The following is a 24049-nucleotide window of genomic DNA, read 5'->3' on the forward strand; positions in this document are numbered from 1 at the left end:
CAATGCCTTTCTCCTAGCAGCTTGACATTGACCTCTCGTAGCTGATATCTTCCACTTCTCCATTATGGTCTGTTCCATCTTTAAAGGCATGTAATAATCTGGTTCTTCTCTAATCTTATCAAGAAATAACCTAGCAAAGACTGGGACCTTAAACATCTCACATTCTCCATTAGGCACACAAACATGGGTGTTCGTGTACTTCGTAATCCTCCACATCGACTCATTATGAAGAGACGCAGCATAAACTTTCCATTGACATTTTCCCTTAGCACCAACACACCTAAACCCGATTCTATCTCTATCGTACCTGTATTGCTTCAGATTACAACCTGTTGCCAGTGCATAGTCAGTCACACACTCCTTAAACGCGATTCCATTGTAGAATCTCTGCCCTTTATACATTATACCATCGCCACGAACGATCGGTGTCCCCCCACGCGCGGCACCACCACGACCATTACCCTCAGACTCGTCGTCACTCTCTGGATACACGTTATGACGAATCGATTCCTCCGTTTCTGTAAAATCTGTCGCAAGCTTATCGATGTGAAATTCATCTCGATCCTCGCCTTCCTCGTCGAACTCCACTCCAATAGGTGGATTAACAACGGGGACTAACGCCATCCCAAGAGCCAAGAGCAAGAGATAACAAAACGATTCGAAGAAAGAAGAATCAATTTAGGGATCTAGGGTTCGTCGATGGAAAGGGAAAAAACGATTTGGGGATTTTTGGGTTTTTTAGGTTAAGTGATCTAATCGGGTTGTAATCGGGTTGTAATCGGGTTGTCAATTGGTTAATAATGGTTTAATTTGGTTATTTTGGTTAATAAGAATTGTCTGTCGGTTAACTAAAACAGTAAACCGTGTTAATCGACGTCGATGGGGAAATAGCTGAGAAGGTTAATTTAATTGGGGAAATAGACATAGAAGTATTAATTCGGGGGGAAATAGAAAGAGGATATAAGATGGAAGAGGTTCTATTAAGAGGTCAAAGTTCCAGGGACATTCGGTACGATATGGTAGTTTTGAGGGATAAATAGGACGTCTTTCCTTGTCTTGTTGGTATAAGTTACCTGAAAATTAAAAGAAAAAAAAAAAACACAAACTTTCCAGGAAAAAAAAAAAAGTCATTTGGTTGTTTAAAGTGTATGCATCGGTAAATCCGACAAGAACTCCGATTTTGTTCCATAGCTTGCTGTGTCTTTTTAGTGGGTGAACCAACTGAAGAGAGAAATCGTAAGGCTTTGTTGATGATGGATCATGTGGTGGAAACCGTGGAGACGAACAACAACTCTGCTCCGAGCAGGTTGGTGGAAGAAAGACTTGATGAGATTCGTAGAGTAATGGGCAAAGCCGATGACGATCCGTTAAGGATCGTAGGTGTAGGAGCTGGTGCTTGGGGCAGTGTTTTCATTGCAATGTTGCAGGAGACTTACGGAAAATTTAGGGAAAAAGCTAGTGTGAGGATCTGGAGAAGAGGAGGGAGAGCAATAGATAAAAGCACAGCTGAACATTTGTTCGAAGTGATCAATTCGAGGGAAGAGCTGTTGAGGAGGTTGATCAGACGGTGTGCTTATCTCAAGTATGTGGAAGCTAGATTAGGGGATAGGGTTTTATACGCTGATGAGATTTTGAAAGATGGGTTTTGTTTGAATATGGTTGAGACTCCTTTGTGTCCTTTGAAAGTTGTGACTAATCTGCAAGAAGCTGTTTGGGATGCTGATATTGTCATCAATGGTTTACCATCAACTGAGACATTTCAGGTGTTCAATGAGATTAGTAAGTACTGGCAAGAGAGGGTTACTGCATCCGAATTTGGCTAAAGGTGTGGAAGCTGAGTTTGAACCTCATCCGAGGATTGTTACTCCTACCCAAATGATCTATCGAGCGAGTAAATTCACTTCTCATATGTCTTTTTTATTTGCTTCCTAGATGAATACTTGATATCTTCTTCCTAAGTTTTCGTTAGAGTAAATTAAGATTCTATTTTTGTTAAGGTGATATTGTGTATTGGTTACCCAACAGATTGCTTGAGTGTATGTCTTGAGTGTATGTCTTGACTGTATTGGTGTTAAAGTGTATGATCAGTAGTTGTTGTCATTAAAATTTTATAGTTTGTTTCTCATATTCTCTTTTGTAGCTGGTATTCCTCTTGAGAACATTCTCTACCTTGGTGGACCTAATATTGCTTCTGAGGTATATAACAAAGAGTATGCCAATGCGCGGATTTGCGGGTCTGAATTATGGAGGAAGCCTTTGGGAAAGTTTCTAAGGCAGTCACATTTCATAGTGTGGGATAATAGTGACCTCATTACGCATGAAGTAATGGGTGGCTTGAAGAATGTGTATGCCATCGGTGCAGGTAAGACCAGGTGTCTAACATGTTTACCTGAATAGTAGTGATACGAAATAAAATATTGGAACTCGTGATCATAAGTCAAAGTTCACGAGCCGAGTGGTTGTTTTGCCGTTTTTTTTACTTTATAGGAATGGTGGCTACACTGACTAAGGAAAGTGCTACCAGCAAGTCTGTATACTTTGCGCATTGTACTTCAGAGATGATTTTTATAACACATCTATTGGCCAAGGAGCCAGAGAAACTTGCTGGGCCTTTGCTTGCGGATACCTATGTAACATTACTAAAAGGTCGTAATGCGTGGTATGGCCAGAAGCTTGCAAAAGGAGAACTTAGCCTTGAAATGGGTGACAGCATCAAAGGCAAGGGGATGATTCAGGTACGTCATAGATCAATTTTTCAATTGCAAATTAGCCATAAGTTTTCCTGGCAAGTTATGGACGTTTTTAGTATTGAGAACACATATAACTCCCTTCCTTACATAGTAAATTCATATTCATAAAATCGGGTTAATAGCTAAGGGTATTGCACATTTCATAGAAAGTTATGAACTTTGGAGGTAGAACACTTGAGTAAACACTGAATCTATATACCATATATCGTCTATGTATAAGTTTTAGTACTGTAGATCAGCATAAGATGATTAGTATTAAGATTGCAAATAATTTGTCATAGATTGCATGAAGTGATTTTGATGTAATGTTCATAGGGGGTCTCTGCGGTGAAAGCATTTTACGAGTTGTTGAACCAATCCTCTTTAAGTCTTCAACACCCTGAAGAGGGCAAACCTGTAACCCCAGCTGAACTCTGTCCCATCTTAAAGATGCTCTACAGAATTCTTATAACAAGGTATGCGCATCTCTATAACTTTGTAATAACTTATCAACTTGGACTGCATTCATAATCATGATTTACACTTTGATGATGTTTCAAGGGAGTTCTCATGTGAGGCAATTCTTGAGGCGCTGAGAGATGAGACGATGAATGACCCACGTGAACTCATCGAGATTGCTCACAGCCATCTCTTCTTCCAGCCATGGCTTCTTGGTCAGAAACCTTGAGCACTGTATTTTATATAAGTTTCTCTGCTAAGCCTTGGTGCAGACTTGTTTGTATTTTGAAGATTAATATGTAGTTGCAGTGGATGTTTTGGTGCAGACAGAGTTATCAGAAATACGCAGAGTATAGTTGTACACAATTATAGTGAAAACTTTGTCATATATCTTTTGACTTTCCTTCCCTTTATAATTAGAGACAGTTTTTATACAATTTATAAATATTATGAACTTGAGCTAAAAGATACATTCTATACCTATACATCACAAATTCTGTATCTGATATTTGTATTCGAAAGAATAACCATCCATCATATCATCTTCTCAAACTTATCAAGCTTACTTACCCTTTGCATAGACCTCAGTACCAATGCCAAGAATATTCCTGCACGAAAGATATTTATCAAGCTTATATACCCTTTGCATAGACTGTAAATATACCTGCATATACTTCTATATGCACGTGTGTACAACGGCTTTCATACCTGCTGCGACGAAAGATCCATTAGCAACAAGCTGACTTCCTTGGTTGCTAAATGTAACCCCAATATTAAGCAGAGTTCCTCCAAGAACTGTATACATTGTCGCCATCTGCAGTATTGTCGCTTTCCTGGCTGCTCTTTCCGACTGAACCAATATAAACAAACAAATCCCACAGTGAGTATCTCTTGCTATTACAAAACCGTGACAAATCAGCTTTACTCTAAAACCAACTATGTCGAGGTGATTAAACCATGGCGAAGCTGCTTTACCTCAAGAACCCGAACACGTAGTTTTAGATCGCCTGAATCGAGTTCTTTCACAAACTCTTCTATTCGCTGCACTCGGGATGGCATTGACAGAGTAGAAGACCTGGCCTGCACATGTTTTAAAGTTGAATTAAGTACATCTAGAAAGAACAGAAGAAAAAAATAGAGATATGACAGTAAAATACGAGCGAAAGCATTACATCGTCAGCCTGCTTCCTTATTTCTTGGACAAGCTGAGTTCCCGAGCGCTGCCTTTGTTTTAAATCCAGGAGTTCCTGTTTTTGTTGATATTCATGAGCGTTGACCACACTGATCGAAAAATGTAGAGAGGAGGTGACTGCTAAAAAATTGGGTTTCGAGCAGAGAAAAGAGGTACGAACCTGTGCATAAGGAGCAGCAACCTTCACAAAAGAGAAATCTGGATCAAGGATGTAACCAATACCTGCAAAATCAAAAAGCTATATGGTGAGACTTGTGGTAGATTTTAAGAAAAAAAATGGTTAAGAACAGATTGAGTAGGCACCCTCAAGTGTGGAAAATGCTCGGATGACAAAGGTGAAAGTAGATGGGAAACGGAATGGCTGATCCTGGGAAATTGCAAAAAGATCCTGCCATAGAAATGAGGAATTTTTGAATTTAAGAACCTTATGGTTACACTATCATAAATAGGCTTGAGAAAGAACTCAGCTTCGTTTTTCAGGCACAGTTTTGTTCGGTACCTCTCCAATAGCTGCCAAAGTCTGTTGCTGATCTGGTGATTGGCTCAATAGGTTGTCCAAGAAAAACTGAACAGATCTCCTTACCTAACAAAAACAAGTACAGAGTCGAAATGAGCTTACATATATAAACTTCTCGCATAGAGAAAAGAGTGAGACAGTAGTGTTACCGATGAAAGATCTCCAGTGGGTTGAAGTGCTTCAAGATCTATCAGGTTTTTCATGACCTGTAAGAACATTTAGTTAGTTTTATTATTTATCAGTTTAAGATCAAACCCTTGAAAGAGAAAATATACCTTTTTCGCATCTTTTTCATAAACAGAATAAAAGAGATCAAGTAATCTCGTCCGAGTAAATGTTTTGATCTCTCCCATCATGCCAAAGTCATAGTAGATGATCGATTCATCTACATCAATTGCAAGATTTCCCGGGTGCGGATCCGCATGAAAGAAGCCGGTTCTAAGTATCTAAAACAGCCAAACCATAAACATAAGTTTTGAACCAAAGACTTGGGACTCCAATAAAAGTGTTGCTATATTGTTACTAACCTGGATAAGATAAGCTTCAATGGCCCGTGATGCGATTCTAGAACGGTTAAAACTCCGTGTCGCTAAGGCGTCTAAGTTGTTGATCTTGATACCTAATTGTACCAATCAATAAGAGAGTTAATACTGCGACATTGTTTATCAAACGAACCAATGCATTGGGTAGTTTCAACACGAACCTGGCACATACTCCAAAGTCAGGACCTTCATGGCAGAGTAATCCCAGTAGACCAACTACAGATGGAACAAGATAAACAGAATGTGTTTCATATACCAGAATTTGATAACATAGGTTTTGGTTTAGCAAATGAAACTTACAGGTACTCGGACCCAGCTTATATTCCGGAAGTCTCTCCGGAATTTGTCGGCATTCTTAGCTTCGTTTATGTAGTCAATCTCTTTATACAAGATTCTGAAACCAAAGGAGATATCAGCCCTACATGGTTTAGAGCCACAAAAGTTGCTAGGTATTAAAGTTATAAAAAAGACTTACGAGGCACACTCTTCGTAAATTCCAACCCAATCGTTTGTGCCAAATGATTCATTTTTTTGGAAATACTCAGCAATGAGCTTCAAATTTTCTGATAGGAAAGTAAATTCATTTTCAGCAGTTCTCAAGCAAGCACCCATGCAAGTATTCTACTGTATAACTCAGAAGTTGTTACTACATACTTAAATCAATATCAAACAGTTTCTTTAGTCCGGGTCTTTGTACTTTCACTACCACTTTCTCGCCGTTGTGCAATACAGCTCTATGTACCTAAAGGAATACACTTTGGAAAATTATGATACAAACATCAATATGTAGATGGAATGCAAAAAACAAAAGATAAGCAAGTAGGCTTGCTTGAGGGTGTGGCTAAGTGTCAAATACCTGACCAAGGCTAGCTGCAGCTATGGGTTGCTCTTCAAATTCTTTATACATTACACTAATAGGAGCCCCAAGTTCGGCCTCGATGAAGCGCTTTGCTTTCTCTGGAGAGAAAGCCGGGACTCTATCCTGAAAACCAGTATAAAAGAATAGTAAGAAAACGCAAAGAGAATCTAAACTAATGCATGAATTCAAAACCATCAATAACGAAATAGCAAATGTACCTGCAACTTGGAAAGCTCATCCACAAATTCACGTGGAAACAAATCCGACCTCGTTGAAGACAACTGTCCCAGTTTGATAAACGTTGGACCAAGTTGCAATACACTCTCTCTCAACCATGAAGCTGTTTCTCTTCTTCGGATTTTCTGATAATAATGCAACAACAGATGTAAGAACAAGAAACAAAAAAACTGGTATCTAAACGTAGGCAACTCTGAAAAATCAATGAGATTAGAAATAAGGAAAGGTTTCTTACCTGTTTATCTTCTGTGAATCCTCCAATGTACGACCACTTTGCATTGTCGAACAAGACACGAATCCTCAGGGATAAAACAAAGGACCAAACGTCAATACTACGTTGAAAAGCGCTATAATTTTCATTAGCCCAGCTAAAACCTTCATCAGAAGGAAGAACTCTAACTCCTTCAACCGGTGGAGGAAGGTAAGATTCTGGTTGTTTCTTTGGTACCTTAACCAAATTTGTTGAAGCACCATTACTATTTCTAATACTAACCAAACTCGCTCCATTAACAACTTTCTCCGCTGATCCATTCACTTTGTTTACATTATTCACACCATCTTTCCTTTTCATCACCTCACTCGCGGGAACCATTTTAACTGCACGTCCATTGATTCCAACCTTTGAAGGCGTACCCGATTGTCTCATCTCAATACGAAATCTCTTCGACTTGCTGCCATAACACTGAACGGCTTCTCCAGTGAAAAGATTCTCCAGAGAGCTACTGAAACCAATAGCTTTGGTGGTTCTTGCGGTCTCACTGCCATAGCAGCAGCTCTGAGAAGCTAATAACGCCGCCATTTCCACCTAAGCTACAATAAAACCTATTGAACAGACAAAAACAAACAACAATATTCAATAAAAAGAGACAATATGATTGTCTAAAACAATACAAAAGCCATGGTAACAGAGCTCCAATACATCATCATACTTAAAACCTCTTGTAAAACAAACCATCGAGTCCTAAAGATTACTTAATTGATAAGAGAATCACAACAATTTTCAGAGCATGAACAAAATATAAACAATCAGAGAACAGTAGTAACACATAAGTATACAGAAGCAAGAGGAACTCAATTCACTGTACAAAGATTAAAAAGCCAAACTTTTTTCCTGAACCCAGACCAGAAGAAATACCCAAGAATAATTGAGAAACGCAAACAAATTACAGACGTATTAACTAAGAAAAATGGAACCTTTGTTTGAGTCCTGAATCGGGTTGACTGGTGAGACAGAAAACAACCCAGACCCAGATATTTTAATCTGTAAAATCGGCTAATTAAGTAGAGAGGAACAGAGGAGAACGGTAGAGACAGAGAGGACTAAGGTTGCGTAATGGTGTCGTCCTTATGAAACGTGTGTTGTTCCACCGAATTTGTTTTTCCACCTTCCTATTGAATTTTAATTTCGTACCTTTTATCGTAATTTGTTGCGTAAATAGGAAAAAAAATTGGACTTTGATCGGACAATAATGAAAGGAACCTTTTGTAACTTTTAGTGCCAAACTTAAGGAAAATAAGGTGCGTGTCCAGCTTCTCCTTCTCACGTTCTTTGTGTGGCACAGTTCGACACAGAGTACGCTTATTATAAGCGTTTCTCCTTTAAAAAGATCTTTTATTTAAAAATTAAAGGATACATAATTGGGTATTTTTGTACTCATTTAAAACCAAATAAAACGGAAGTTTTTGTATAGAAAAGCAAAACCAAACAACTACAGTTTTATTACAAAGTAACGAAACTGCACAATAGCATTATTAACAAAACTTGTGACGCTTCACCATGATCGGATCATAGGCAAGTTTCAGAAAGCGAAGTTTTTACCCACCCAACTACTTTTGGAAGTCATTACTCATCAGTCATCACACTAGTTTCTTCTACCTAATTATGAAATGCTGCATTTGCGAGTTTGGCCGTAAACGAATATTTCTTGCTCTTCAATAGCGCCTCTTGAGCAAGTAATGACTTCCATTCACTGCTCAACTCTTTCCTTTCCTTGGCTTTAAGGTTCTTCAACTTCTGTAGCATCTGCTTCTGTGCGTAGTTTCCTATATGCTGAAACACTGTCGTCTCAAGTGCGTCCTGTAAAGCACACAGCTCATCATCAGCAGCACCATCTTCTTCCTCACCGTTCTCCTTCTCCACACGTTTGTCGACATTTTCAGTGGGTAATTTGTCCACACAAGAGCCGCCTTTTGCAGCGCCATTATCATTTTCAGGTTTACCGTTTGTCATTGCTCCATCTTCCTCACTCCTCTTCCCACCATTCTCATTCTCCGTATTCTTGTTAGCATTTTTGTCAAAAGAGTTACCTTCTGCTAATCCATCATCATTCTCTGGTTCACCGTTTGTCACCACCTCGTGTTCCACGAAAGCCTGAACCTTATATTACATACAAAATTACAACTCAATTTACCTTTTGAGTCATCAAGCAAGTTGAGCAACCAAACTAATTCTATAACACAACTCAGAAGATTGATAAGCAACCAAACTCAGGAGATTGATGAGGGCAACAACTATAACACCAATGAATATATTAGGAGAAGGTGAGTGAAACCCTGAGTTACCTTGCTCCTGGTCCTCTTAGCTCTGTCATCAACACATCCAGGTTTAACTTTGCCCCATATTGCCATGGACAAGTCAAAAATTTCAGAATCTTGAGGGTTAGTAAAGCTAGGATTTTTAACCGAACTATCTCGGAATTTAGACTTCAACTTTCTGATCTTATTCATGAGCTGATCCTTTGAGACTATACCATCAATGCCATCTTTGATAAACTCAAAAAATGCAGCTGAATCAGAACGGTAGTCCAGTCCTGTCTTGGTCTTGTAGTCAACAATGCCCTTTTTCACAAAAGAGTAAAGCGAAAGAATAAGCAAAAAGAAATGAAGAAGACCTAATAAGCCAGGTGAGCTGAAAGCAAGAAGATCCCCAAAAAAAAGAAAAAAGGAAAGTAGAAACCTTTAAAATGACAAGCTCGTCATCTTTACTCCAGAGTCTCTTGGAATCAGGAGGAGCATATGAAGGAGACAGCGTAGCCTTACGCTTCTTCCTAGTCTTGGACAAGGTTGGTGTTTCATCGAAAGCAGCAGCAGCAGCAGCCGCAGCAGCGGTGGGGGTTGAGTCCAGATTCTCGGGGGAATTGAGGACAGGGGAGTCAGGAGGAGAGGGAGGAAGGAAGCCGTTAGAGTTTTTGACTCGGAGTTCTAAGTCACATGTATAGGTATCGCTGAAACCACCATCTCCTCCAGAACAACGACGTTTCTTGTTTAACATCGAGACCTAATTCAATGACATATATAAAGCTTTTAGCTTTCGTTAAAAGTTGAAATCTTTTTGATTGCCTCAAAATACACACAGATCAAATCCACGGATTCAAGTAAAAGAAGCGTTGAAAAACAAAAAGGAAAAAATCAAAGTCAGTACACAGATCAAACTTACGGTGTGGTAAAGGGTACTGAAATCAATCTAGGGAGAAACCCTAGCTTCGGATGGATGAATTCTCTCTAATCTCTATGGATACTTGTCCAGAATTGAGATTAAATGACAAGCTCGTCATGTTTACACCACCGTATGACTAGAGATTAGAGGATATGTGATGTGTGTGTGGTATTAGAAGCCCGTGGACCCAAAGGACCGTACGGAGCCCATTATTAGATAACCAATTTTTGTTTTGGTTATTAAAAAAATAAAATAATGGAGCTTAAAAAAAAATTGAAACCTTTTCTATTGCAATATACACTACTACTAATAAAATCATAATGGTTGTTAGGAGCTGGCTTGATTATTATAGATCCTAAAATGTAATAAATTGTGAAGTTTGTTTAGATAGACATATCCTTACCAAACTGTGAAAAAAACTGCAAAGTCCATGCCGCTTTTGCGTTTAGTTTCATTCCATGCCGTTTTATTAAAGTTCTATTTTTTTTTTTTTTTTGTGCACCAATTAAAGTTCACTTTGTCTTTTGTTTGATAGAAAGAATAATATTTGCAAAAAATTAAAAAATATTGAGGTAATCTATAAAAAAGGGAAAGATTCCTTTTTCACTCTCTTTGGGCCTTAAATAGAGAGACGGACACAATGCAAAAGAGGAGAAAGAAAACCTCACAAACAAACACACAATAAACACAAAAATTGGTCTTAAACGAGTCTCACTCAGTGGTAAATACTAATTTGCAGCAGAGCAACGATGGCAGCTACTCCTATGGAAGGCAAATGGGTTCAGGTCTCATCTCTCTTTCTTCGTTGAAATTTCTTGTCTTTTTGCTTCTCGTAGATACGAATCTGGGGGTTCATCGGATATACTATTTATGAATCTTCCGATCAAACCCCAAATTGTTCGATCTTATTGAATCGTACGATAAAAAGCGGCCTATGAAACTTTGGTTTAGAATCTGACTAAATTGCTGATGTGATTACTATATAGACTTAAAGAAGGTTCATTATCCCCTAGTCTATGCTTTCTCTAATCAATTTTGGATCATGAGTTTTGTCTTTATATTGAATGGACTACTACTATGGAGTATTCGCCGCTGCTGAGTTGTTCATATTTTGTTGATTGATCATTTTACTGATGTAAGGTTTTAATAAAAAGACAAAACGTTTTGATATTGTAATGATCATTACATTTAAGTATTTGAATCGTTTATCTTTTGTTAATCACGAGTTTTGGATTAGTGGATGATGATTTTGTCATTATCCAATTGAGTATTTGCATGCTGACTCAACTCTTTGTCTGTTTCTGATTTTGATTTCTACTCATTCTTATTCTAATAGATATGAGATTATAAGATTTTTAGTATTGCATCATTTATATTTTGACTTGTTGTTTTCTTACAATTTGACATGATACATAGATATCTTACATTTACTGGGCATCTGTCTGACTCGGTTTTCTCAGTAAATTATTGCTGTGATGATCCTTTTGATCATGAACCAATGGAACTTTTCCCCTTCCTTATTGATAATTTGGCTCTACGATTAAAACCTCATACTTTGTGCTCTCTGATCAAGTACTATTAGACGACTATTGTACAGTACTAGTGGAAGATTACTTTGTCCTTATGGAATTGACTATTCATGTGCTGACTTAACTCCTCTCACATAGTTGTATTTGTCTGTTCTTATCGATTTCAAGCTTAATATCATCCTTGTCTAGTACTTAATCTTTGTGTTGATGTTTTCTTCTTCTCTGTTTTCTGTGTGATCAGCTTAAACAGAATGGAACTGGACCTGGAGCAAGAAGCTCACATGCCATAGCACTTGTGGGAAACAAAGTGTATGCCTTTGGCGGCGAGTTCCAACCGCGTGTTCCCGTTGACAACCATCTATACGTTTTCGACCTCGAGACTGAGACATGGTCCATCCAAGAAGCTACAGGGGACGCTCCTCCTCCTAGAGTAGGCGTAGCCATGGCTGCAGTTGGACCCATCATCTATTTCTTTGGTGGCCGGGACGCCACTCATCAGGAGCTCAACGAACTCTACTGTTTCAACACGTCCACCAACCAGTGGAAACTGCTCACTGCAGGGGAAACCGGTCCACAAAACCGAAGCTACCACTCCATTACCGCGGATTCTCAGAACGTGTATGTGTTTGGAGGGTGCGGAGTTGAAGGACGTCTCAACGATCTATGGGCTTACAACGTTGTTGATCAGAAATGGATTAAGTTCCCGTCTCCGGGTGAAGCCTGTAAAGGAAGAGGCGGTCCAGGGCTTGCTGTTGTTCAAGGAAAGATCTGGGTGGTCTACGGATTTGCAGGAGAAGAAGCTGATGATGTTCACTGTTTCGACATAGCTAAAGGAGAATGGAAAGAAGTTGAGACAAAAGGCGAGAAACCGTCAGCAAGAAGTGTGTTTTCGTCTGCGGTTGTTGGAAAACAGATACTGATATCTGGAGGGGAGATCGATCCGAGTGACTTGGGGCATATGGGAGCAGGTTGTTTCACTGGTGACGCATATGGCCTTGATACGGAGACATTGGAATGGAGGAAATGGGATGATGGAGTTGGATCAGATGAGCATCCCGGGCCTAGAGGATGGTGCGCGTTTGCAGCTGGATCACGGGATGGTAAGGAAGGTCTGTTGGTTTATGGTGGGAACTCTCCAAGCAATGATAGGCTTGATGATATCTTCTTGTTCACTCCCAACACTAACTAAGTATGGTTTGGTTTTTCTTTCTGGTGAGAGAGAGGCTGTGTGAAGTTTCTGTTTTTCTCTTTTAATTTTCCTTTTGGATTGGATGAAGTGTGTGTGCATTTGTTTTATCTACGTTTTTGTAATTAAACAATCGAAATTTTCATTAAACAATAATAACGGACGAACCATCCTATAAGAAACCGTAGCAACCATAGTTTAGTGATACACACGAACTACGGAACTATCAATTGATGACACTCACTATCAATGAAAGCTTTGAATTCAATCCGTTACCCCAGTCTGTCTCAGTCAGGGGGTAGTAGATGCGTATTTAGTGATCCATAGACCATAGGTAGTCTAACCCCATCAATATTTTTCCATATCTTTTATTAGTCTCAGAATATATCTCGTTCTATGGAATACTTGACAAGATGTTGCAGTTTGGTCCGCACGCGACACACACCAACCTAAATTTATTACTCACCAAACTACCCAATGCATGCTCTTGTTTCCCACACTCACACAAACCAGAAAATTCAATTATTTACCTTTTTTGTTTGGGTATGATTATTGTGTAACTTTACTTTTTTATTTTATTACTATTATGCATTATTTCTATTTTCTTAACTCTTCTTGAGGACAGAAAATATATGACGTGGATTCTGATATATAGCTACGATCCTTAGGTCTCTGACCGACCTTCATAGCCTCCTCTTTAACTCTCAAGTCTCTTCAATCTTATCTCACGTCTCTTCATATTCTCTTTCTCTACAAAAAAACAATTTCCTTAATTGTTGAAGCAAAACTTGATCTGCATTAAACCCTAATCACTATATGTGATTAACTTCTTCAGCTCACCGTTTCCTATTTCTCTCTCTTTTTAAGTCTTAAGAATAATAATTTTGCTCCGTTTTGTGTTCGCAACCCGAGTCGCTCTAAACGGTATGCTTGATTCTACGTTTCTTCATCTTTTTTTTTTTGCTTTCTTTCTTTGTTATTTTTCCTTGGTTTTAACGCAAACCTTTTAGGGTTTTTCTTCAATGATTGTTGCCTAAATTTTTCAAGTTTATCTATTCGATTTAACAGAGTGTTATTAATAAGCGATGAAGAAGAAAACCATTGTGATTGACGATGTTGGTGTATCAAACTCAGTTATGGATGATGATGGATGTAGAAGGTTTATGATGAATGCAATCAGCGAGCACACTTGTGCAATGTCTGAAAGAATCGATATTCCAATTATCTGTCTTGACGAAGATGATGATGATGATGTTATGATTGATACGGACTACGGTGTAATCTTGGATCATATTAGAAGAGGTGACAACAGTTTCATCCCTCGCTTTGAAGTTGACAATGGAGGATCTGACACTCGTAAATTCAAGATCTCTACTTGTGATTCAAAGCTTGTGAATGAGAATCCAATGAAGAGCAGAGTTAATCAACAGAGAACGAGGAGGAAGGGTGCTGTTGGGTTTAAGACTGGAAGAGTTAATGTCCGAGAAAACATTCAACGAGACAACAGGCTTGCTGAACGGAGAAAACGGAGGATCGCAGAGTTAGAAGCTGCAAAGACTTCAGAAGCTGTTCCGTTACAAAAACCCCAAGAGGACTTTCAACAAAGAGACAACAAAGTTAGGAAAACTTCGGAGTCAAGTGCTGTTCCGTTAGTTAGAACTCAAGAAGACAGTCAAAGACACAACACAGTTTCTGAAGGGAGAAAGAGGAAAGCTGACGAGTTAAAAAGCAGAGCTGTTCCGTTGGTTAGAACTGAAGAAGCCATTCAACTAGACAACAAAGTTCCTGAACGGAGAATGGGTAAATTTTCTGAAACTAAGGCTGCAGAGACTTCAAGGGTTGTTGATGATCATGTGGAACGAGTAAAAAGAGTTACAGAGCTTAAGGATGTAGATGAGACTTCAAGGAGCAAAGGAGATTTTGTAACGAGAAGGAAGAAGAATGAGGAGGAGGGTGCAAAGGTTGTGGATAAGGATTACATGAGATATCTCACATGGCTTGTAGATTCACTTAGAGATGCGATAACTAAGCCAATGGCGAATCTTCAGAAGGATCCGTCTGATTTGGATGCTCTTAACGAATCTACAATGGTCCCTGAAACGGATCCACCACTAGTAAAAGTGAAGATTGAGCAAGATCTTGAGTCTTGGTCTGATGGTTCTGATATAATTGCGATTGATGATAACCCGTTTTTGGATGGGGATGGTACACCATTTGTGGCGTCCAAGAAAGTGGTTGATCTTGATGAAGTAAGTAAAGAGGATGACAGTGGTAGTTGTTGGTTTAGAAAGGAGCTAATGGATGTTCTTGAAAAACCATATGATGGAGGAGAGTTGAAGCAGCTCCATCGTCACGCATCAATCCATAGGAAAATGACCCGATGCAGAGAACTACGAAAGGGACGAGAAACCGATTATGAGACTGACGAATTGGGACAATCTTATCTAGAAAGTTTCCCTGATTTCGAGAAAGAATACAAACTTGTGGATGGTGTTGATAAGGAAAGAGCGTTGAAGTTGCTACGTGGGTTTTTCTTCTACTTGAAATATGTTTCACATGATGGTGTTTTCAAGCCTTGGGAGAAGAATCAATGGTGGCAACCGTAGGAGTTGATGTTAAAGCTTTTCTTATGATTAGCAGCTTGATGTAGAGTAACTTTTGGTTCTCGCTGTTGTTAAATGACTATCTGATTCAAAGTAGTTTCTTGTCACCAAAGAATCTAGTTTTCTTGAACACGCTTTCCTGAAATATGTACTAACCCAAGAGAGGGCATTGGCTTTAAACATTGTATCAAAAGCTTTTCTTGTGTTTATGTAAAAAAAAACTAGAAAACAAGATCTGAATTCAAGGAGATAACAATCAGACATTGTCAAGCTGTCAAAACTAGCATAGAACAAGATGTGGAACCAAAATCAGCATCACCTTCCTTTATATGTACATGGCTAAAATATGTTTGAGAATTACATGTTAGGGACCATGAAGCTAATGAGTCATGTTGGCTCGCCACCTATTCCCTTCTGAATCAGCATATCATATACTCTGTCTACTTTACTCGGCTGTACTTTAAAGAAGCTATAAGCATCAGACTTTTTCTTTATCTGCCCCTTCTTTATCTCGCTTGTTAAGATTTCTAGCATCTTCAAATAGTGTACAGGCAGTATTCTGGTCTCGTTGCACATCTTTTTTTCCTGCACACAGCTTCAATCTCTCAAATCATGGGAATAATATCAAGAAATCAACAAAAACACAAATAAGATGAGAAACACCAAGTTTGAAAATTATTGTTCTTACGATCTCAGAGAGCAAGTCAGCCCCAAGGAGGCCATCAACATCCCAATTGTCCAAACCGCTATATATTATTGGAGGCGTGACCTTTGACAGTGAGTCAGAACCAAAGGGCTGCAAATTTCTGGGTAACCCTCTTGGACTTTTTAGTGTTTTGCCGGCTATACTGCCTGGTGCACCGTGGTTTAGTCGCAGCAGCAAACTTTCTTCAGCTTCCTTCTTTCTCTTCTCTTCTATAAATCTCTTTGCTTCTGAAGCTGTCTTGCAACCGGCAGTTCTAGCTTCCTACAACAGAACCAAAAGCTCAACTTAATGTCCCCACCTAATTGACTTGGTAATTAGTTCTCAAGTTTGGTAATATTATAAGCATCAAACCTGAAGATCCTGGATTCTTCTGAGAATTTGGTGCTCCTCAATGACTTCCTTAATCAGTTCCTTGTGCTCTTCTTTGGAGTGGAACCGCGCAAAGACTTTACAGCTTTTATATATTTTTTTCTCCTCTGCTGAAAGGCCCATCTCATATTGATCAGGGTGCAACAAGTTTCTTTCCAGAACGAATTCCTTCCTCCGCTTCCTCTCATCAAGCCTGCCAACAAAGCCAAGGCACAATCTTGGCTGTAGCATTGTCTTACGACAAAAATTCGGATTAACAATGTATGTTCCTGTAACAAGTGTACCTTTTCGAGTAAATATGAAGAACCTGCAACTTCTGTTCACGCTCAGCATCCGTGTCAGAATCCTTAAATTCCATGTCAGCGAGCAGTTGCTCAGCATCGTTGTCATGTTCGATCTCAAATTCTTCCCTCTTTAGATTGTAGCCATATAACTCTGTTACTAATGGAACTTTCTCTCCAGGAAGTCGCAGTTTCTTCTCCCCCACACTCCTATCAGATTGTTGTTTTGCAGCTGAGACACAAGGGCCAATAACTACTTTTAGTTTCTACATTTCTGTTTTAAGTACATTTAGTATTTGTTCCCTTCAACTATCACTTTGCATACAACTTGTTCCAATATATACATACCTTCCAACTTAGTCATGTCCTTAGCCTGTGGTACATTGACTTTCTTCTTGACTGTCCAATAAAAGCATTACTTTACATTTGGAACCAAGGACAAGATAATATATGAGGTCCAATTACGAAAGACGGATGATTGCTTCTTAACCAGAAATCAAAGAGCAAAAAACAACTAGAATTTTATATAGATAAAAGCATTTCATGAGAAGTGTCACATACCTCCAGCTAAGGCAGTCAAAGGTTGATCTATTGCATCTTCCTTCCCTGAAGCTTTGTGTCTGCCCATTGAAACAGAAAAGGATTTAAAAAAAGAGCATTCAACATTGTCTACGTAGATAAATCATTGTTACAAACACAAGTATATACTTGATTTCAGCTAACATAGGTAACTCTTCTTTCGGAGATAGCCTCGCAAGTGCAGGTATTTCTGTGAAAAAACAGAAAATGAGCTCAGTTTCCTCCTTAGGTCAATATAATAGTTCAAAATCAGAAAGGCAACCTCCACTAATATATTCAAAGCTGACCTGCTTTTACATCATGCTCTTTACTCATAGCAAGAAGCTCCTCTTTGCTCTTTCCAATTGTATGGGACAAGTCCTACACAGTGAGGAGTTTTGAGTAAATAAAAAAGCTAGGGTCAACTATCTAATCATTAGTTTTCATCAGTGTTTACCGGAAGTGGAAAGAGCGGTGATTGCATGTATGCTGAATTGAAGTGATCCCTACACTCTATCTTAGTCTTACTGCCAACATGGTCCGCAACTTCTTTCCAATTCCCAAGCCCGTATGTCGCAATGGCCTAATACCATAGATATACATCCAAATAGTCAGCTAAAAACCTCTATCCAAACAAAGGAGCGTAAAATTAGAAACAGTTTAACAATTACCTCAAGAAGGAGTATCTCTTCATCGGCATTCCAATCAGAAGTAACAAGCGAAAAAGATAAATTGTCCTGCCACAGAAAAGGGTAGATACATCACAAACAGAAAAACAACCACAGAACAATTTCTTTGTTTATAACACAATACCTATCCAATTACTACTATTCATCTGACAGAGCGTTCGGTTGAAATTCAAAAGTAGTGCTCGAAGTTGGAAACTAACCATAACCCGATAAGGATGACTGTTCTTGTGGCGATTAAGTTCAACGCCGACAGAAAAGCATTCGACACAAAGGTCAAAGTCCATACAAACAGCACATTTGAAACGAACCAAACCAGACAGATCTTTATCGCAATAGTTACAACAGTAAAGGCCAGCTTTCCTCTCATTCCCAGCTTCACCTCCTACATCATTTGTATTGGTAAATGTAAAGCACTTATTGAAACATCCAAAAATGTGACAACTTTTGGAAAAAGGCAGCTTTGATAATACATCAATGCATATCTCATTGCTCAGTACATGGAAACATACCGGTGGAAACTGAAGCTCCTGCATAATCGGAACCCGTGGATATCTTCTTCCTTTTCGATTTTCTGAAACATCATAAATCCACCAAATTTAGGATCAAGACAAGAGACTGAAGCAGTATCAAAACCAAGAACCCACAAGTACCAAATCAACTCCGTTTCGGAGAATCAAACACAGCTAACTGGAATACCAGAGATTGAAATTGAGAAGAGAAACCCCTAGAAGACTTCGAGCTAAAACGGATAAAGAATGGAACTTTATTACGAACCCGGGATTCAAGTCTGCATCAGCAGGACGAGACGCTAGTTTCGAACGACCCATCGGCACCACCAAGCTTCGCACTTCTTCCCGGCAGATTGAAGAAACCCAGAAGAGAGCTAAAACGCTGTGGAAGAAAATGATAAGTCGGTAAAAGACTAAATTACCCTTACCAAGTGTCAATAATTATGTTTACGCCATCATTAAACCCTACGGCAGTTGTCAGTTTCCTTGTAGCGTCTCTTAACCTAACCAATCCAAAGTTGCCGCTACACTCGCCGGAGAATTTTCTGGGTGCTCTGTCTTCTATTGAATTCTCAGGAAGGTAAAGAAGATTAATGGGTTTTGATTGTGCTGTTTAAAGATGTGTACTTTTTTATTTGAGCTGTTTCTTAAACCCTAGCATCAATCCGTGAACCTCGAAGTTTATAATTCCGGTAGATATCTACTTCAGCATTTGATCTAATTGGTTTCTGAAGCTGATGTTGTGTTGATCTCTATGTAGTAATCAATGGTGGGGCTTTCTATTGGGGAGCAACACTTTGTTAAAGGTGGGATTGCTCAAGATCTTCGAACTGATGGTCGCAAAAGATTGACTTACCGACCTATCTATGTTGAAACTGGTGTAATTCCGCAGGTAACTGTATATCTCAGAGAGCTCCTCTGCTTCTCAATTTTGCTTCCTAGTTGTTTAAACAGATATGCTTCTTTCTCTTGTTTTTGTTGGCTCTAGGCTAATGGTTCAGCGAGAGTTAAGATAGGTGGAACCGATGTGATTGCTAGTGTAAAGGTGCGTACTTTCTTTGTTCCCTACTGTCATTGTTGCAGGGGAAGTGTTACTGTTCTATTGTAAATGTCACCCAGTAATATTGTGCAATTGCAGGCTGAAATTGGGAGGCCAAGTTCGCTCCAACCCGATAAAGGAAAGGTTGCAGTTTTCATTGATTGCAGTCCAACAGCAGAACCGACATTTGGGGTGAGCTTTTTTCTATGATACTGCCTGGTTTTGGTTCTATCAAGCACTTGTCACATCTGTTCTCTTGGTGTTTCTCTTACTATTTGAACTGAGATTTTGTATATCAGAGCTTTTCTTTGGATTTCCCAAACTCAATGCTGCTAAGGTCTCTACGAGGCTAATTCTTTGTGACCTTATTGTTGCTTAGGGGAGAGGAGGTGAGGAATTGTCTTCTGAGCTTGCTTTGGCTCTTCAAAGATGTCTTCTGGGTGGGAAAAGTGGAGCAGGTATGCAATCATGTTCGTTTTATCTGTGGTGCATTGTTACGCTTTCAGTTTGTAATGTTTATGGCACTTCATTTTTGGTAACAGGAGCTGGAATAAATTTATCTTCGCTTTTAATAAAAGAAGGAAAAGTTTGCTGGGACCTTTATATCGATGGCCTTGTCATTAGTTCAGATGGGAATCTATTGGATGCCCTGGGTGCTGCTATTAAGGTAATTCTTGTGATATGTGTTTGGTTTTCTCTCTTAACCCTTAGTCCCAGGTTTAATTGCAAATGGTAATGAGTAAATAATACACATCAATCAGGATTAAGAGAAAGGAAAGGCCTCAGAATGTAGGAAAAAAGAATGGGAGCAGGTCTTTCATTAAAATATCGTAGATTAGTTCAATCTATTTGGATTAAGTGGTTTTGTAGCTTTATGATATGTTGCAAATTGATAGTTTAATAAACCCAAAAGTCATCTTTCCTCAAGGCTGAATGCATGCTTTAATGCACTTGTTGACTAATGCTCCTGCAGGCTGCTTTAACCAACACGGCCATCCCAAAAGTCAATGTTTCAGCTGAAGTAGCAGATGATGAGCAACCAGAGATTGACATAAGCGACGAAGAGTATCTACAATTTGACACTTCCAGTGTTCCGGTCATAGTCACGTTAACAAAAGTAAATCACATCTCAGATCTCTTGATTCACATAGACATCTCCTTAGGTTAAATTTCACTAGTCTTGTGCCATCCATGTAAAAAATGCATATCCATGGTTTTCCCAGGTGGGAATGCATTACATAGTTGATGCAACAGCAGAAGAGGAGTCTCAGATGAGCTCAGCTGTATCTATATCTGTGAACCGGGTAGGCCATATATGTGGGTTAACCAAACGAGGCGGGTGTGGCTTAGACCCGAGCGTCATCCTTGACATGATCTCTGTGGCCAAGCATGTGACGGAGACTCTAATGAGCAAACTTGATTCAGAGATTTCAGCTGCAGAGGCCTGCGAAGACGAATCTTGACTTTGGGTTTCATATTGAATCTTGACTTGATGAAGTCAGAACAGATTAGCTAATCAAAGTCCTTTTTCCTCTGTTTAGTGTCCGATGCTTTGTCTTGTGTGTTAGAAAAGGTGTTATATCTTTTTGCCATAGTAGTAAACATTATATCACGTTCGTTAAAAGAAGGGAGTTCCTACTTACTACTTGTGAATGCATTGTGTTTCTTGGATCTCTCTATTTAAAGTGAAAAGACAAAACAAGTTACAAAAGGATTTGTGATATTTTGGGAGGAGAAAAGAGAGATGAGATGAGGTCAGCAGAAGATTGAATGGACTTGGAAAGAAGAGAAGATTGGTGGTCCATGATTGAGCTCAAAGGTCAAATGTGTGTGTGAGCAGTGTTGGTCACGTGTATCTCAACTTTGGGTTTTGTAATATGACTTGGAAACAATCAACTGTTTTTATGCAAAACTCCCAATTTAACCATTTGTTTCCCGTCTTCATATCTTCGTTTCACTCACTCTTTGGTTACACTTACAGCTGACGAAGTCAATTTGGTAAGTCGTTTACAGAAAAGGAGCAAAAAATATGTAGAAGAGAGATTCCAAATATAAAACGAATGAAAGTGTATCTTTTTATTTTTCAATTAGTTAAGCTTATTTACATTTGCAATTTTTGCCTATAAATCGTTATTATAGTCTAGTCACAATTAAAATGGATTTCTAACAATAGTACTAAATAGTAGTTTGAAGAAGATGATGATTTGTTTCTCTTTATTGTTAGTGTCCACTAGCTCAAATTTTGTTTCATTATTGGAAAAAAAAAAGAGTCAAAAGCTATATTATCTTATTATATAAAGTTTGATGTCAAAATTACTCAATAACAAGATCAATATAAGTGTCAATTGTATCATTAAGATGATGACATATGTCAATTCTAAATTTATTAAAAGAAAAATTAAATGTAAAAATTTAACCCCTACCATAAAATCTTATATAAAAAGTAAAGCCTAATTTTATTTAAAATCTTAAAAAAAAACCGTTGTAAATTTCCAAATGTAAAACAAAAGTTTTGTTTTTAATAGGTTAAAAATATTAAAAGGCAATTATACGAAAATTATAAAATTTAAACAACTTTAAAATTTAGAAAAGATCATTATAAGAAAACTATATATATATATATATCATAAAATTCAAAATTATAATATTTTTTACTTATTTTAATTTTAAGTTGCTAATTTTACAAGAAAAAGGAGTACTTTTTATATAAGATAAACAAATGATTGTGAAAATTATACAATTAATTAATGTTTCTAAAAAAATGTAAATACTCACTTTTACATAAAAAAAAGATTGTTAAAGTAAAATAAAAATAAAAAAATCGTCTCATATTTTTTTCACCAATCAAATAATTTATTCAAAATATTACAATTATAATATATAAGATACGAGTATGTAAGGTTAACGTATGTATTTTTGTAACTATAAAAATGTTAAAGTGAAGAGACATATAATAGGTTATTTAATGTGTTCATAAGGACAATTTGTTGGTAATAGTAAAGACTAAAAATTATATTTTAAGACTAAAATATATTTCTGTGTACCAATACACTTTCAGTGGTAATGTAGATAGTAGATTTGTAAATAGATATACATTATTGTATTATATCAACAAAAAAGAAAGAACTATTTTCAATAACTAAAAGTTTATCTCTTTACTTTTATACATTGTTTTTACTTACGAAAATTAAATATATATTCTTTGTTAAATTTAATTTTATTTTAATAATTTTGAACTCATCTACAACTTTTTTGCTTTAACTAAAAGTGTATCTATTTACTTTTTTTCAACCAAAAAATAAGTTAAAAGGAAGTTCTTCGGTTAGTTGCCTAAGCCGGAGGGAAGAGGTTTACAAAAGAAACTTCAGAGATAAGAGAGTGTGAAGCACATGTAAGACAATCCGCCTTCAAATTTGACGCATGCGGGATCCAAGAGATGGAGAATAGTGGGAAGGACTCCAGCGAGCAGGTTGGAGAAAGACGGCCAATTTTCAGGGGACTGCACCATAGTGAATAACTCAGCACAATCAGTCTCGAAATGTTGACAAGCGATCCCTACAACACGTATCCGCTTCATGGCCCACAACAACGCTTCTAACTCATGAATGCAAGGGAGGGGGTTTGTCTTAGACACTTGGCCCCCAACAGCAAGGTTCGCTCCTCACCAACGCAACACCACCAGCCCAATCCTGAATGCACATTGGTTGCTTTTCAAGAACCATCAATCTAACAACAAGGTGAAGAAACCTAAACATCTGAAGACAAAGATGGAGCTGACATGACAGCCGTAAAAAAGAGCACCTCTTCTCAGGCTAACTTATTGCCCAAAGCTGAGCAATTGTATCATTCTCCTCGATCTCTAAACCTTGAAAAACTTTTTTATTTATGGCCTTCCAGATTGCCTATAAAATTCATGGTAATTGAAGAAGTTGATCAGGATCACCCTATTGAGAGGCATCCCTCCAAAAAACAAAATTCAAATTTGAGTACACCGACTCATATGGAAAACTCTCTGACGAGACCGAAGTCGGAGATAAATCCTAAACTTCACACGAGCAAGGACATTAAAAGAAAACGTGATTAATAGTCTTAACTGTAGAATACTTTTTATACGAAATATCGCATTGAACACCTCAGTGTATTTATTTACTTTTATAGATAATTTTTACTTACTAAAAATATTTATTTTATATTTTTTATTAATTTTTTTTACCCGCACATCGAAAGTTCCTAATCTAGAGTTTGGTAAACTTAGAAAGAGATTAAACTTTTATATCTTGTGGGTAAATAATACGTACGTGTAAAAAGGAAGATATATATTTCCAAAAAAAAAGGAAAAATAGAAAAAGATTATATACTAAAAATGGTCGTGGTACGGAAGAGACGGTGGCGCGTGGAGGCGGGAGAGGAGCGTGTGTAAATTAGAAAAAAGAGAGTAAAAGAGCCAAAAGAGAAAAAGAGAAAAAAAAAGCACACTTTCACTTCGTGGACCCATTTGTCCCTCTCATCCTCTCCTTCTCTCTTGCTCTCCTTCGAACCCTAGACAAACAAAAATCACGCATTTTGCACTGTAAGTTCGCTGAATCCCGTTCTTCTCTCTCTCTCTCTC

At 38.1% G+C, this 24049-nt stretch overlaps 6 protein-coding genes and 1 pseudogene across 7 annotated transcripts; 4 read left to right on the plus strand and 3 right to left on the minus strand.

The window, feature by feature from the left end:
• On the plus strand, positions 1106–3625 carry LOC104764497 (annotated as a pseudogene).
• LOC104764496 (uncharacterized protein sll1770) lies at positions 3561–7951 on the minus strand. Its single transcript, XM_010488036.2, has 18 exons — positions 7730–7951; positions 6771–7357; positions 6517–6660; positions 6296–6421; positions 6094–6181; positions 5915–6002; positions 5740–5833; positions 5601–5655; positions 5425–5516; positions 5173–5343; positions 5047–5103; positions 4880–4963; positions 4684–4768; positions 4541–4602; positions 4361–4435; positions 4164–4268; positions 3897–4038; positions 3561–3796 (listed from the first exon to the last, which is right to left on the minus strand). Exons 2-18 carry the CDS (start codon positions 7332–7334, stop codon positions 3723–3725), a joined length of 2106 nt encoding a protein of 701 aa, XP_010486338.1. The 5' UTR covers positions 7335–7357; positions 7730–7951; the 3' UTR covers positions 3561–3722.
• Positions 8197–10115, minus strand: LOC104764498 (GLABROUS1 enhancer-binding protein). Of its 2 annotated transcripts, none has more exons than XM_010488039.2 (4): positions 9972–10115; positions 9492–9812; positions 9098–9373; positions 8197–8906 (listed from the first exon to the last, which is right to left on the minus strand). In XM_010488039.2, the coding sequence occupies exons 2-4, from the start codon at positions 9804–9806 to the stop codon at positions 8412–8414; spliced, it is 1086 nt and encodes a 361-aa protein (XP_010486341.1). In that variant the 5' UTR covers positions 9807–9812; positions 9972–10115; the 3' UTR covers positions 8197–8411. The 2 variants fall into 2 exon arrangements, with proteins under 2 accessions (XP_010486341.1, XP_010486340.1); XM_010488038.2 differs by having other exon boundaries at positions 8197–8912; positions 9972–10114.
• Positions 10559–12868, plus strand: LOC104764499 (nitrile-specifier protein 5-like). The gene is made up of 2 exons (XM_010488040.2): positions 10559–10756; positions 11742–12868. Exons 1-2 carry the CDS (start codon positions 10721–10723, stop codon positions 12687–12689), a joined length of 984 nt encoding a protein of 327 aa, XP_010486342.1. The 5' UTR covers positions 10559–10720; the 3' UTR covers positions 12690–12868.
• LOC104764500 lies at positions 13351–15361 on the plus strand. The gene is made up of 2 exons (XM_010488041.2): positions 13351–13610; positions 13755–15361. The coding sequence occupies exon 2, from the start codon at positions 13772–13774 to the stop codon at positions 15290–15292; it is 1521 nt and encodes a 506-aa protein (XP_010486343.1). The 5' UTR covers positions 13351–13610; positions 13755–13771; the 3' UTR covers positions 15293–15361.
• Positions 15512–18783, minus strand: LOC104764501 (transcriptional adapter ADA2a). Its single transcript, XM_010488042.1, has 13 exons — positions 18667–18783; positions 18402–18463; positions 18093–18274; positions 17875–17940; positions 17661–17786; positions 17512–17584; positions 17354–17414; positions 17207–17265; positions 16994–17044; positions 16649–16877; positions 16347–16557; positions 15978–16256; positions 15512–15874 (listed from the first exon to the last, which is right to left on the minus strand). The coding sequence occupies exons 1-13, from the start codon at positions 18717–18719 to the stop codon at positions 15677–15679; spliced, it is 1650 nt and encodes a 549-aa protein (XP_010486344.1). The 5' UTR covers positions 18720–18783; the 3' UTR covers positions 15512–15676.
• LOC104764502 (exosome complex component RRP42) lies at positions 18871–21111 on the plus strand. Its single transcript, XM_010488043.2, has 8 exons — positions 18871–18981; positions 19162–19293; positions 19390–19446; positions 19540–19632; positions 19820–19898; positions 19983–20107; positions 20414–20557; positions 20664–21111. The coding sequence occupies exons 2-8, from the start codon at positions 19168–19170 to the stop codon at positions 20901–20903; spliced, it is 864 nt and encodes a 287-aa protein (XP_010486345.1). The 5' UTR covers positions 18871–18981; positions 19162–19167; the 3' UTR covers positions 20904–21111.

Source organism: Camelina sativa, chromosome 19 (assembly GCF_000633955.1).
Source record: "Camelina sativa cultivar DH55 chromosome 19, Cs, whole genome shotgun sequence".
NCBI lineage: Eukaryota > Viridiplantae > Streptophyta > Magnoliopsida > Brassicales > Brassicaceae > Camelina > Camelina sativa.

What these genes read in the sequence shown, in the direction of transcription:
- LOC104764502 (XM_010488043.2), top strand. Translation starts at nt 19,168, where the DNA reads ATGGTGGGGCTTTCTATTGGGGAGCAACACTTTGTTAAAGGTGGGATT. An exon ending in AAACTGGTGTAATTCCGCAG is followed by an intron (nt 19,294 to 19,389) that starts GTAACTGTATAT and finishes TGTTGGCTCTAG; the next exon opens with GCTAATGGTTCAGCGAGAGT. An exon ending in GGGTGGGAAAAGTGGAGCAG is followed by an intron (nt 19,899 to 19,982) that starts GTATGCAATCAT and finishes TTTTGGTAACAG; the next exon opens with GAGCTGGAATAAATTTATCT.
- LOC104764496 (XM_010488036.2), bottom strand. Translation starts at nt 7,334, where the DNA reads ATGGCGGCGTTATTAGCTTCTCAGAGCTGCTGCTATGGCAGTGAGACC. An exon ending in CTGCAGCTAGCCTTGGTCAG is followed by an intron (nt 6,182 to 6,295) that starts GTATTTGACACT and finishes GTATTCCTTTAG; the next exon opens with GTACATAGAGCTGTATTGCA. An exon ending in GACTTTGGAGTATGTGCCAG is followed by an intron (nt 5,517 to 5,600) that starts GTTCGTGTTGAA and finishes TGGTACAATTAG; the next exon opens with GTATCAAGATCAACAACTTA.
- LOC104764501 (XM_010488042.1), bottom strand. Translation starts at nt 18,719, where the DNA reads ATGGGTCGTTCGAAACTAGCGTCTCGTCCTGCTGATGCAGACTTGAAT. An exon ending in TTTGACTGCCTTAGCTGGAG is followed by an intron (nt 17,045 to 17,206) that starts GTATGTGACACT and finishes TTTATTGGACAG; the next exon opens with TCAAGAAGAAAGTCAATGTA. An exon ending in GAAGAATCCAGGATCTTCAG is followed by an intron (nt 16,257 to 16,346) that starts GTTTGATGCTTA and finishes GTTCTGTTGTAG; the next exon opens with GAAGCTAGAACTGCCGGTTG.
- LOC104764499 (XM_010488040.2), top strand. Translation starts at nt 10,721, where the DNA reads ATGGCAGCTACTCCTATGGAAGGCAAATGGGTTCAG. An exon ending in TGGAAGGCAAATGGGTTCAG is followed by an intron (nt 10,757 to 11,741) that starts GTCTCATCTCTC and finishes CTGTGTGATCAG; the next exon opens with CTTAAACAGAATGGAACTGG.
- LOC104764498 (XM_010488038.2), bottom strand. Translation starts at nt 9,806, where the DNA reads ATGTTAAACAAGAAACGTCGTTGTTCTGGAGGAGATGGTGGTTTCAGC. An exon ending in ACGAGCTTGTCATTTTAAAG is followed by an intron (nt 9,374 to 9,491) that starts GTTTCTACTTTC and finishes TTTGTGAAAAAG; the next exon opens with GGCATTGTTGACTACAAGAC. An exon ending in CTAAGAGGACCAGGAGCAAG is followed by an intron (nt 8,913 to 9,097) that starts GTAACTCAGGGT and finishes ATGTAATATAAG; the next exon opens with GTTCAGGCTTTCGTGGAACA.
- LOC104764500 (XM_010488041.2), top strand. Translation starts at nt 13,772, where the DNA reads ATGAAGAAGAAAACCATTGTGATTGACGATGTTGGTGTATCAAACTCA.